This window comes from Salvia splendens, chromosome 7, assembly GCF_004379255.2.
Source record: "Salvia splendens isolate huo1 chromosome 7, SspV2, whole genome shotgun sequence".
In the NCBI taxonomy this organism is placed as follows: Eukaryota; Viridiplantae; Streptophyta; class Magnoliopsida; order Lamiales; family Lamiaceae; genus Salvia; species Salvia splendens.
Window position 1 is genome coordinate 30,278,593 of NC_056038.1, and position 13,791 is coordinate 30,292,383.

General features: G+C 38.2%; 2 protein-coding genes across 4 annotated transcripts; one reads left to right on the forward strand and one right to left on the reverse strand.

The window, feature by feature from the left end:
• The first annotated feature begins 343 nt into the window (after positions 1-343).
• LOC121810269 (uncharacterized GPI-anchored protein At1g61900-like) lies at positions 344-5,453 on the forward strand. Of its 2 annotated transcripts, none has more exons than XM_042211047.1 (8): positions 344-909; positions 2,054-2,224; positions 2,317-2,922; positions 3,666-3,911; positions 4,043-4,054; positions 4,611-4,754; positions 4,839-4,883; positions 5,104-5,453. In XM_042211047.1, the coding sequence occupies exons 1-8, from the start codon at positions 846-848 to the stop codon at positions 5,172-5,174; spliced, it is 1,359 nt and encodes a 452-aa protein (XP_042066981.1). In that variant the 5' UTR covers positions 344-845; the 3' UTR covers positions 5,175-5,453. The 2 variants fall into 2 exon arrangements, with proteins under 2 accessions (XP_042066981.1, XP_042066980.1); XM_042211046.1 differs by having other exon boundaries at positions 350-909; positions 4,836-4,883.
• An 837-nt stretch (positions 5,454-6,290) lies between these two features.
• LOC121810268 (heat shock 70 kDa protein 16-like) lies at positions 6,291-12,467 on the reverse strand. 2 transcript variants are annotated; one of them, XM_042211045.1, is made up of 12 exons: positions 12,250-12,467; positions 10,709-11,949; positions 10,049-10,261; positions 9,187-9,282; positions 8,980-9,087; positions 8,371-8,532; positions 7,722-7,868; positions 7,520-7,648; positions 7,282-7,412; positions 6,843-6,895; positions 6,703-6,765; positions 6,291-6,616 (listed from the first exon to the last, which is right to left on the reverse strand). In XM_042211045.1, coding segments are annotated over exons 2-12 (2,280 nt in total). In that variant the 5' UTR covers positions 11,885-11,949; positions 12,250-12,467; the 3' UTR covers positions 6,291-6,614. The 2 variants fall into 2 exon arrangements, with proteins under 2 accessions (XP_042066979.1, XP_042066978.1); XM_042211044.1 differs by having other exon boundaries at positions 8,371-8,571; positions 12,250-12,465.
• Positions 12,468-13,791: the final 1,324 nt, after the last annotated feature.

Below are 13,791 nucleotides of genomic sequence, written 5' to 3' on the forward strand. Positions count from 1 at the left end.
GATGAACACTCCATGGCGGCGCCACCCCTCTCTTTTCGCCGAGCAGCCGCCGAGAATGTTGGGAAAGAAGAAGAGTATTTATAAGACAAGTAATCTGAAATTTTTTTATCATTCCAAGCTAGTATTTGCAGATTCAGTTTGGAAATTAAATTAAGAAAAGTACTGCAAGAATGAAATTCGGATGTGTATAATAAGGAGACACATTTTCGAGCCTGTGTTTGATAATGAAAGACGAAATTTTTAGAAATAGAAAACAAAAGTGTGGTGAATCGAAATCATTAAAATTAACTCAACCGAAAAAAAATCATTTACAAGTCTGAAAGCAGACCACAGAAAGTCATAAAGGAGGCGAGAGATGCGGTCCTCACGTGCCCGGCATGTGATCCATCAAAGCGTGCGAATTAAGAGAGGGGCAGCTGAGCTCCATGTCCTTTAATTCACCCGCTTTGGGTGGTTGTAGGCTTGTAGCTGCACACCATATTCTGTATAGCTAATTACCGGAGTTTTCTCTCCTAACAAGAAAAAAAAGAGAAGGAAATCACGGTTATTTTCAACTCAGACTCGGTAGTGGGGCCTCGCCCTCTTCACAATTTTTATGTACAGCTATTGTTGTTGATTGCTGCCCTTTGTCCCCACTCACTTAAGCACCTCATTCATGGCTGCCCCAACCCTTCTCTTTATTCACATCAAACCCTTCTCTGAACTCCATCTCTGCTCTGCCTTTACCTCCAAGTCTTGTTCTTCCTCGTAAAACACTAGATTTTCACTTTTATTTTATTATTATTCTATTTTTTTGGGGTGCATTACTCGCCAATTTTGTTGAATTGAGTTTGAAGCAGCTCAGAATGAGGGGATCGCCGGTGCAAAGTTTGCACATTTGGGCTTCAATTGTGCTTCTGGCTCTTCTGTGTGAGAATTTCTTTTTTTTTTCAATTTAAGTTAAAGCTATTTTCGGCTTCTTTGTTTTGCCTCGTTTATTGAGTGATCTGTTAAGTTTGATGCTTTTGTTATTCTTGGCATGTTTTTGGGTTTCCAAGAAATGAGTGAGTTGGGTTGGGTTGGTTTGTGATCTGAATGCGGTTTGAGGATGCAAGTATATTTCCAAAAATGGTTGAGTTAATTGGTGCTTTTGTCTTTGTATTTTTGGTTCCATGTATTGGTTATCTCAATTTCTTGAACTCTGCTGAAGCTTACGGGAATGGCATTCAACTCCTTCGATATGTGTAATACTTCAAAATTTAAATTTTTTAATATAAATCCCACCTCATCTGTGGCTGTTATGTGTTTGATAATGTGACTGGAATGTTTTCAATGAAAACTGTTTGGGTTTAGAATTGGGGATTCAGAACTCTTCCCTTTTTAAACGCATGATTACCAACATTTTCATGATAGTCTCACGAGAATTAGATATTACCATTGAAAAATTCTGAAGAAATTATGTTTCTTATGGACTCCCACTTCTGTATTCACAACGGCAAAAGATTTAGCATGAAAGGTGATTGTCAAGTCTGGAGGAATAGAATTTCAATTCATGTTCGACAATATAAGCTAAGCTAATGAATACATTCAAAAGATTTAGCATGAAAAGCGTTTGTAAAGTCTAGTGCAGTTCTCAAGAGTCTCACTTGTGTGCAGTAGTATAGTCATCTCAGCTTCTGCAGGTAAATGTTGTACTTATTTTCTGTAAAACCATCCGGGAGCGATTAATGATTTTTTAATATAGGAGATACCAGATTCAACTATGTCAAAATTATCGTAATTTGTCAGCAATCTACATTCCTACACTTGATGAAGCAGTGAAATATAGCTTAGTTGTTATTGATAAATTCTGCAGATATGATCTTTATTAACATTATATTGCATTTTCTTGTGTTTATTAGGACATTTCAGTAAAGAGTGTAACCTGAATTAGATAAAGTAAAATGATGATTAAATCACACTTGACCTTATGTGCTTATAATGATTTGCATGATGTTAAGTTAACAACTCAATATGGTTTGTTAAATATTCTAAAGTTTCAATCGTTTATACTGGGAACTTGCTGCTTATACAGGTATACATGAATCATCTGGAAACTCTTTGGGTAATTCTGCTCTGGCAGAAAGAAGGGCGGATTTACTTTTACCCCAAATTTCCCCAACTGCTGCTCCTCAGCCGTTTCTTCCTCTTCTGGCTCCATCTCCATTAACACCATTCACAAATAGCACAATCCCCAAATTATCTGGTTTGTCTCTCTCACCTTCTATATTCCAAAAAATAGACATTAATTTTCATGTTGATTCACTTTTGTACTAATTTAAATTTAAATCTAATCAGGAATTTGTGTGCTGAATTTTACGTCACTATCAAATATGATGATGGTGACATCAACTGATTGTATGGCTGCATTTGCACCAGTTTTGGCTAACGTAGTGTGCTGTCCTCAAGTTGAGGCTACATTGGGGATTCTCATTGGCCAATCTAGTAAATATACCAATACACTAGCTTTAAATGGAACACTTGCTGCACATTGCCTTTCAGATTTTCAACAGATTTTGGTGGGTCAGGGAGCCAATGATAGTTTATCTAAGATTTGCTCGATTCATTCATCAAATCTTACTGGAGGTTCTTGCCCAGTTAGCGACGTTTCTGAGTTTGAGAGCGCTGTAGAAACATCTAACCTTCTAGCTGCCTGTGGGAAGATTAATTCTGTGAATGAATGCTGTGAGCAAGTTTGTCAGAACGCTATTCTTGATGCTGCTAGGAAGCTTGCCCAAAAAGCTTACAGTCTTCTAGCCGTAGATGGTTCTCATGTGCTGTCTGATCACACAACTAGGATTAATGACTGCAAAAGTATTGTACTGCGATGGCTTGGAAGTAAACTCGAGCCTTCTCGTGCAAAGGAAGTTCTTCGAGGAATATCTAATTGCAGAATTAACAAAGGTAAATTTAATGAACGCATGATATTATTTATTTGTAACAATTTACTTCAGATGTTGGCTCTGTATATGTCAACATTATGTTGCTTTCAAAATATTTTCTACACACACACTTCATGCATGGCTAAATTAATGTTGGAAACGAATTATTAAAATAATAATCCCCCCATTGTTTCTAATCCCCACAAGAAAGAAAGAGAGCTGCCCCAAAATTCTATGAGACCGTGACTATGATTTTTCTGTAATTCTTTCTATCCGCTAGCTCTTTTCAGACTCTCAATCCCTCATAATATATCTGTTGTTCAGTCTATTCATCATTAAAGTGATAATCATTTTCCTGTAACAGTTAGGATTCTTCCTTCACTCTTTATGCCCTTACAGAAATTTTCATAATGTCAGTTAGATACGGAGTATTTTATGCATCTCGTTTTCCTAGTCAAGACATGCAACTGAAAAAGGTAGTGACATTTATTGAATGTAAAGAAATTTATTATTAGGCCCATATTTTAGTTACGAGTATCTTCAACCTCTTTACAAATGTTATTCTTCTAGATTCACATACCAGCAGATGTCTCTTCATTGTCGACTTTAATAACTGGAGCCTTTAGTCCTTTTACTTAGTCTTGGAAGTGCACAAGCTCTACACTACTTTTGCCCCACATTTAATTAATTAAATGTCGATGAAGAATTTCCCATATACATTAATTAAAAGTTAACGCCGCTTCTACTCTTACATTGCTACTGCAGGATGTCCTCTGAATTTTCCAAATATGAGTCATGTCATAGAATGGTGTGGTGCTGGAAAGAGTAATCAAACAGCTTGTTGCAGTTCACTTGAGAGCTACGTCTCTCACCTGCAAAGGCAGAGCTTTGTCACAAACTTGCAAGCTTTAAATTGTGCTGCATCACTTGGAGTCAGATTACGGAAAGCAAACATTACCAAGAATGTCTACAGCCAGTGTCATATTAGCCTCAAAGACTTCTCCCTCCAAGGTTAGTTTGGTCTTCCCACTACTTACATGTCATTACAACATAAATGTTGAACTGCTCCTAATGCTGAAAAATTTGTTGTTTTGTCATGCTGGTCTGCTTGGGCATTGGCATTGATCACATCACTTCTGCAGTTGGTGTTCAGGGTAAATTTCTAACCTTTGCTTACACTATTTGTGATCAGATCACTGTAACCAACTTGATAGGTTTGGTTGTGATTTTCAATACCTTTTTTTTGAAGAATTGATGCCCGATTTCAAAGTGCATATGAAAGATAAATTGATCATGGGATAATATTTCTTGTCAATCAAAGATAAATTTACCAACAAAGATAATTCATTCCTTTCCTGATTCTATCTTAAATTTACTACCACAGAGAACGCACCCTTACAGACAGATGCTTTATAGGCTTGTTGCACTCGGAGCTGAGAAGTTTTGGAAATACTATTTTTCTTTGATTACTTAGTTTTATATCAAAGTCATAAGTGCAATACCTGACAACGCACAAGAAATTGTTATACACAATTTGAAACCTTGCTAATAGAGTTGATATAGCTCCTAATGGATCCCCCTTCATGGCTTCTAGGTTCTTAATTGGCAACCTGAAATCTGACTGAATAAAGATGTTATTATGCTTTTCATATTATTACAATTTTTTTATTGATTATAATCCCACTTGATATCAATTTTGTCTTTGAGTAGAATCTGGATGCCTCCTTCCCAGCTTGCCATCAGATGTAATATTTGACCAGTCTGCAGGGGTCAGCTTCGTCTGTGACTTGAATGACAACATTCCAGCCCCTTGGCCTGCAACCACACAGTTGCCAACTTCATCATGCAACAAAAGTACATTTACTAATTCACCTAGTGGGATACTTAAAGATGTTTCTCTTCAGAACTACTCACAAAACTTATTTTTTCTTACAGCAGCTGTCAAAATTCCTGCTCTTCCTGCAGTGGCTTCTGGGCAAAGTAGTAAGTCCACTCTGTGCGCTACAATTATTCTACTTGTTACTTTTGATACTGCATTTTGCCATTAAAAAAAACTTTCATGTTGCATATTATAATGATCACCGTCCTCGTAGAACTTGGTAGTTCAATATTTTCTTGTCAAGACAAGAGGGTAAAAATTAGAACTTACCTTTGATGCTATCTTTCCTTAAGCTGTTGCTGACACGAAAATTTGTCATATCAGATTTTCAGCAAAAGGGCGCAAACTATATTCCATCTTTGATTGCCTTCGTTGCCATCTTGATTGTGGTGTAGATCCTACTAGAACAAGTTGTGGTTATATATTTGATGTGCTCAATCTGAACCAAAGAGGTGAAAGCATAAAACGCTCAAACTGAAGCCAAGGAAGCACACCTCCAGCTAGGTTCTGACCGACCCTCAGTCGAAAATTGACTCAGAGGTTAAATTTCTTACAGTTATCATTTATATATCTTATTATGTGCTAGTCTAATTATTATTTGTAAAGAAGCTCCAAAAGGATGGCCAAATTCTTGTTGATTGCAATGCCTACCGTGTATATCAGTTTGGATTTAATTTTGTTGCCATACATGTTGCCTCATTCATTGATTTTTTATACTTCAAGGAAGTTATTATTCGTTTTCAATTACAATAGCAATACAATGTTTACACCTTAAATTATTTATCTCATGATTGCATTGGTATTCTTGTTGGCTACTGCCTACTTGGCTTCATCTCAGCAGAATAGAACATCCCTTTCCTACTTTAACAATATTTGAAGCTTCTGCAACTTCATCACTGACTTCACTTCATTGTTTTCACTGGATTCCATCCCTGGATGAGTTATCTACCCTACTAAACATGCGTGTATACGGAGTATTAATTAACCAATGCCATGAATGACAAGTTGACAACTGATAAACACGATGAATTGAACCAGCATTTGACTCTCTGACATAAGACTCATGTTAATTTTTCAAGTTGTGAGAAATTAATACTAGTAATTTACATGGTTTTTGTGACATTATCATTTCCCTCAATTTCTACATTAGACCATCACAACTGGTATAACCCCATGCGGCCATGCCTCTTCACATATCTCTACACACAATTTTTCCATTAGTTAACACATAAATAACAAAACTAATTCATTAAAAATCATAAAAGTTAACAAGTCTTAATATTAACTAATATTCGTAGATTAAATCATTCATCATATGATTGATTTTTCAGGTGTCGGTCAATATCAAATTACATAGAAAGTTAGAAACCCATATTTTCTATGCATGAACACGAAACTAAACAATTGGTATAACTATAACAGTTGTCCAATATCACACACTCACAAAGTGAATAGTATGACAACGACAAGTCGCTAAAAAATGCAAAACAATTCGTTGCCGCAGAATGTGCTTCAAAAACGATTCTTGATATTTAAGACTTGAGTTAAACCGAGATTCAATTCAACACACTTGAAGCAATCATGTGTAAGAAGTGACAAACAAGGCTCAAGGAACCATTTGAAGCCTCGTGTTTTTACCCATTGTGCATTCCATATCACCAAAAGAAAGATGACAGCTTAACAACCTTTCATATTACACTCGCCTATAAAAACACCACACCATTATATTATTCATTCCTTATAGAAAGTTGCACTCTGATGAAAAATATGGCAAACTCGTCTCACTTAAAGTGGACCTTAACTATGTCAACTGTGTTGAAGATTCAGCAAACAGCTTCTGCAAATCACAGAAATAGCCATCAGTAGCTTTAGGTTTGCCATCACATAGAGAGAGAGAGAGAGAGAGAGAGAGAGGAAACTCACAGATTTTGGGTGACAAGGATGGCCGACCATGCAAAAACACCATAAATCCACACAACAGCTTTCCTGGACTAGGTTTCGTATAATCAAAAAGTCCTGTTCAAATGCACATCGTCAATCAACTTCCATATCATCCCATTTACCTCTCAAGTCTGATTCTCGGTCATGCTTGGATTCTGTCACATGTTTGTACACCCTGAAAACACATTTTCTCAGTTAAATGACTGGCATTAAGATAAAATCAAAGCAAAGCAATTCCTACATATTCCCCTAATTTTTGAAGAGAGTGAGATATATGATGTTGAAGATCATTTTACAAGGAAATAATGAAGAGAAATAATTACAGCCTAAAGACAATCGAAGGAGGCTTATACTATGAGACAATGTTATCCAGAGAGTTGGAATTCCCCTTTATGTAATTTCGTGATGATTGCAGACTTAATTTACGTCTATTCGGTCAAAGAGCATCAAATTCGAGGCAGGTGGAAAATATGAGAAACATATTAAAGTCCACGTATGAGTAGCCATATATAAACAGGCCTGAACTATTTGTTTCAGTGACTATAGGAGTTCCAGACATACGCATGCAGAGCATCAGCTTTTCTCGAGATTTCACTCGACCAAAGTACTGGATCTGCATTCTTAGGGAGTAAATCTTGCTGCTGTTTTTTCTCTTGGAGCCACAGCTCTGCTTTATTGCATTCCCTAATAACCTTCAAAAAGATCAAAGTGAAGAAGATAATAGTGATTTTTTCAGAAATAGACAGACATAGTATCATAAACAATCAAATCCAAATGATTTTATGTTAAAGGGACGTACTGCATCCCTTGCACTTGGTGAAAGTGATCCTACAGCCACCTGAAACTCCTCGATGCAGCTCAATAGGTTTCTAGTGGCCTGTTCCCTGGCTGCCTCATCTTTGTATCGATTTTCAATTGGATCCACAATCTGATTAAATATTGAGAATAATAAATAAATAGTGACAACAAAGTTGAATAGATACCAAAAAAACTCAACAAACCTTTTTCAAATCCTGTAACCTTTCAGTGTAAACATATTCTGACTCATCATCTCCATCTCCGTAAATCCAGTCTTCAGTTTGTTGCAAGTTACTGGAAATTCCGTCTTTTTCGAAATCAGTGACAAAGCTCCGGTATGTATCTAAAAGCTGTTAAAATAATAATATTAAATAAAGTAGCATTATGAGATATCCAGAAAGGATAATAGTAAGGCACTAGAACATATTCAAAGATGAAACACATAATTAAGAATCCCGTGCAAGAGTACTGCATCCATGACAATTAACCAATTAAAGACAATTAAATGTCAACACAAACACACTACAGTTCCCTATAAAAGGTGGACATCAGAAGTCATTCTTAAGTGCAGGAAAGTATTCTAGCATTTGACCTTCAATCAAATGGATATCATTTTTTTAGAATTAATGACCGTCTACTTTCAAGTTCACAGTAAGTTACGGAGCCCTATTCGCATTCACCATTATTGAAGTTCACAGTAAGTTATGGAGATAAACACCAAAGTCTATGCTACTTGCACTATTTCTCATAAAATTTAATACTAATTGAACATTGTCATTATAGCTGAATCAATAAAAATCCCAGTAACATATAAGAGTACAAAACAACCTACAAAGAGAAGCACGTCTGCACCTTATTTCGCGTTTCATATACATACGCCTCCAGTGCATTTTTTTTCTCTTTGGTCCTTTCCATATTTATGTCTTGCTGGGTAAACTGTAGCTCTTTCTCTTGAGCTCGGCAGAGCTCATCAGGTGCCATCCCACCATATATATTCTCATCCACCAATATATTCTGTCGTCTGACAGCCATTAGCCGTCTCATCTCATGACCCTATAATAGGGGAAACCATAATATTTTGACAATCATTTATTCATTTTAGCTTTAGAATTTGAAGAAAATAATGAGTTTCACTTGATTAACTTCGATGTATTCATCAGTCATTACATTTATCATTAGAATTTAGAAGCAATACATGAAATGTTTTTATCATTTTTATAGAGAAAAATTGCAAATTCATGTTTCAAGGGTAATCCAAAAACAGAGCAGTTGAAGAGAACAACAAAAAGAGACAATGGTAATACCATAAGCCTGATGAAGCAGTATACCACATATATCAAAGGAGTCATTACTTGTAATCCATGTCATATATACTATAGAAGTATTCAAAAAAAAATTCACGAGGAGACTATCATGTCGTTCAGCCTAAGAGTCATTTAATAGGTGTTTACTCGGACTTACAAGAGGACCATTTGATTTCTTAGATGACTCGGAATTGCTAGGGTCAACATTTGAATGGGCATCAATGCTGTTGTGTCCAGAAGAATCATCCACATGATCACCTACCAGCTGCATAGAGATGTATAGTGTTCTATAAAACATGGCACCACACTATCAAGGCTCCTAATACGAAATTTCTAATAAAAAAACACACAGGCACACACTTACAGATGCAGAATCTATAGAGACGACTCCATGCAGATTTAGCACAAATTTGACTTTTATCTTTGTCTTCTCCTCATTGGGAACTCTGAATGGCCCAATCTGCATAATAGATATCATCAGATAAAGAGTATCAAGATATTCTGATCAGAGACATTGATAAAAGAAAAGAAGAACCTCAAACCTAGAAAGCAGACTAAGAAATATGTGAACAACACGAACCTCTAAATCTAAAAAGCAGACTAAAATTTGTGCACAGCCTGAATCTCTACACCTACCATCTTCAAGTCTCTAAGTATATAATTAGGCTATTGGATTTAAGTACTTTAAGTTCAAATGCTTCACCATATAAGCAACTAGTTAAGAATTTAAGGGCTCCTCTTCCTGACTCTTTCCTTAAGGTTCCAGTTTGCAAGTCCCTCTGATTAAGAGAATGTCCCATCAAGTTGCACTAGTACATCGTGCAGGTGACTAAGCTAGACACCAGATACTGTGGCAGAAACCAAAGTCAAGGTTCAAGCATTCAGTTGTAATTTTTCTGCCGAGGATCATCACTATACTGTCACTATAGTATATTGACTATTTTCTAATGATTTACCCATGATCCAAAAAAAAGTATGTCCAATTTATTAACTCATGCCAGCATTAATTCTGAACGCAAATGAAACACATCCATCATAAACAACCAAATCGCCCAAAAATCATACCATAAGAACAGGTCACTATAGTAGATTTCATATTGCAAGAATAAATATAATACATTCCACTCTTGTGGGAAGCAGCAGCATCTCTCTCTTTCCCTCCTCTTTTTTAGTATTCCAAAAAAGTTGGTTGTTTTGAGTAGTTGAATGAGTTAATACAGTTATACCGTATAAGAGCTGATTCCTGTTGAGACACCAGAAGGCAACTCATTTTGATTTGCATAGTAAGCTCCCATGTGAAATATATCATTTCTGTACAATGTAAGAACTTTTGTACTTGGAAAAGGATTGCCTTTTGGAAACAACACTCCGTCAGCTAAGGAGCGGATTGGCCCTTCATCTGATGCAAAGGCAATTGAGAAAGGAAAGCAGTCCACTACCTGCAAATAAGGGGCAGATATTTAGAGTCCTGTGAGTGGCTAGGAGAACATTAGCTTTCATGATCTCTACAGGGGCTCTACTCTCTAATCAAGACTATAAGGCTTGCGAGTGCGAGATGAATACAATTTCAAGTAAGGCAACACATATTCTTCTTTTCATTTTCTGCATGTGGTTATTTCTCTCTTTTCATTAAGTTGGTTTGCAGGTAAGATTAGTGGGGAGGGCTGTATGGTCACAGGACAGAGTGGTAGGATGCTAACCTGGGTCCAGTTTCCTATTTTTTAATTCATTGGTTACTGTAAGACCACTGTTCTGGAAAACCATCATAGAGTGAGTTGAGCAACTATTGGGAACTGATGCATACATACATATTTTCAAAACAATAATTAAATTTCAATATCAAAGGAGAAATATATGATGCAAGTGAATAGCCGCATAAAACAAACCTCATACTCTCTCACTCGGAATATGGGGCTTAACATTGCACATTGAAGGGCACAGCCACGAGCGACACACTCACTTGCATTCAGAGTCCTACCGGCCTCCTTTCTAAAAAGTGAATTTATAATCTTTGTAATGGCAGGTATCCGAGAACCTGACCCAACAAGCTCAACTGTGTGAATCTTATCAACACTTAAACCTGATTCTAGCAAAGCCTTTTGACATGGAATACTAATCCTTTCCAGCAATGGAGCAGCCAAATTCTCAAACTCATCTCTTTTGATGTATCCTTTGACGTCTTTTTCATCCATCAAGCACTCAATACTCAGTGGTGCCTCTGGGTTAGCACTCAAAACTTTCTTCAATTTCTCACAAGCTGCTCTCAGCCTAATAGAAGCCCGAGTACTAGAATAAACATCAATATTGTATTGTTCCCTAAACATAGCTGCAAAATGTTTAACCAGAACTTCATCAAAGTCTCTTCCTCCTAAGTTGCTGTCAAATGCATGGGATAGTACCTTCATATGCCCAGGCTCAAATGATACAACAGCAACTTGTGTATCACTATGACCAACATCTACGAACACAACATTTGCTGGACCCCTGTTTGAAAACTCTGGTTTGTATATACCATAACCCAGTCCAACAGCAGTACAGTCATGCATCAGCCTTACTGGACTCAACCCTGCAATCTGTGCAGCATGCAAATATGCACGTCTCTGCAAAGCCGTGAAGTAACACGGTATACCGATCACACAGTTGGAAATCTGCATCTCAAGATTTTTCTGTGCGATCTGCTTTAGGTGGGCAAGCAGCATTGCCAAAATCTGTACAGGGGTAAAAGTGTGTCTTTCATTCAAGTATTGCAGGTGAATCAGGATTCCTCCATCAGGTCCTTCTGATGTCTCGAATGGGAGCAATCTTAGGTCATCCTGCACAGAAGGCTCACTATAATTCAGACCAATTAACCTCTTGACCTGAGATACAGTCGACTTGGGATGCATAGTTGCAGATGCAGCCCCAGCAGAGCCCAAAAACCTCTGCTTCTCGCCAAACGAAACCACTGCTGGATTTTCCCGTTTTGACTCATCATTCAACAAGACATCAATTCCTCGTTGTTTAGCCACTGCTATAACAAGGTTCTCATTTCCAATGTCAAACCCCACTACACTCATTTCCATATTATAGCAACCTTAACTTGTGGCCAACTACGCGGAATTCCACACCAAAATCACAGGTTCAAATCCTAAAGCCAAATACCAGCCACACATAATATTCAGACCTCATGATGCAAGATAAATCCAATTATTCACACAGCATTTTTCATCATGTATAGATATCAATTTCATATTCTGTGAAATGAATTCTAAAAACTGTTGCAACATACTTATTACAATTAGCAGCATTAGCCAAACATCTGCACATGGTAAAGTAATCCGAACAAGTAAAAAAAGGGATGATAATTGTGTGTTTATAAATACGTGGCCCAAACAAGCGAATGTGGTTGCGAAAATTAAAGTTGAGAGGATTGAGAAATGAAACATACCTCTGCTACGATAGACGGAAAGATATAATCAGAAACCCTAAAACTTGAGGAGAAGACGGATGATTGAAAAAATACCCTTAATTTCTTGCAAGTCCACAAATGAATTTCTTGATAATCAATGGCGAAGAATATTTCGTAAGATACTTTGTTGTCTACAGATATGACTAGTATTTGGATAGTTGAAAGGAACTCTAATTTTACACTTATAAAAATTTTATTGATACTAAGTGGAGTATTTTTTATAGTATTTTATGCTACTCCATTTGACTATGATAATTTAGGCATCTCCGATAATTTCCAATCTATTAGAGCATCCACAATAGCGCCTAGCGCACCGCCTAGCCGAGCGCCGGCGCTAGGCGGTGGGCTAGGCGATCTATTGCAACCGCCTAGCGGATTTCGCGATAAAACACCGCCTAGCGCTCGGCGGTTCCGCGGCGCTAGGCGGTGCGCTAGGCGATCCGCTAGGCGCTATTGCAACGTCCGGATCGCCCAGCGCACCGCCTAGCGCGAATTTTTAAATTTTTTTTTTCCGAAACACTATATATACGCGACTTGCCTGTCATTTTCATTCGCACCACTTGTATTAACGAGTACTCTCTCTATCTTAATTTCTGTACAAGATCAACACCTAGAAATGAGTAACACCAGTGGTAGTGGTGGGAGTGGTGGGGATGCTGAGGAGTACGAGCGTATAATGAACGAAGCGCTAGAGGCCTATACGAACCGTGAGATTGATCAATGGATGCAGAGGGCCTTGCAGCCGGCGGTACCTCGACCTCGACCAGTGGTACACCGTCTAGCGGTGATTGATCGTGATCACGTAGCTGCACATCAGCGCCTATACGAAAACTACTTCGCACAGGAGCCGCGGTTCAACGCCAACCTTTTCAGGCGCCGTTTTAGGATGCGCAGGTCCCTGTTTATGCGTATTGTTAACGGATTGGAGCAACGATATCTGTATTTCCGCTTTAGGCACGATGCGTCTGGCAGACCCGGCCACACTCCTATTCAAAAGTGCACTGCGGCAATCCGGCAGTTGGCCTACGGAGGCGCTGCAGACATGTGGGACGAGTACCTCCACATCGGTGAGACGACTGCCCTGGAGTGTATGAAGTATTTATGTCAGGGCGTGATTGAAATATTCGGTGATCAGTACCTTCGAAGCCCTACCACCGATGACAGCATGTGTTCCCAGGGATGTTAGGCAGCATAGATTGTATGCATTGGGAGTGGAAGAACTGCCCCGCCGCCTGGAAGGGGATGTACACTACCGGCTACAAGGGAAAGAATCCCACGATGATCCTCGAGGCCGTAGCTGATTACTGGCTGTGGATTTGGCATGCGTATTTTGGGATAGCTGGTTCGAACAACGACCTCAACGTCCTCAACTCGTCGCCACTTTTCAACGAACAGTGTCAGGGTGTCGGTCTGGCCATCAGTTTTGTCGCCAACGACAACCGACATGATATGGGCTACTACTTGGCGGATGGGATATACCCTAGGTGGCCCGTCTTTGTGAAGACGATCCGATGCGCATCA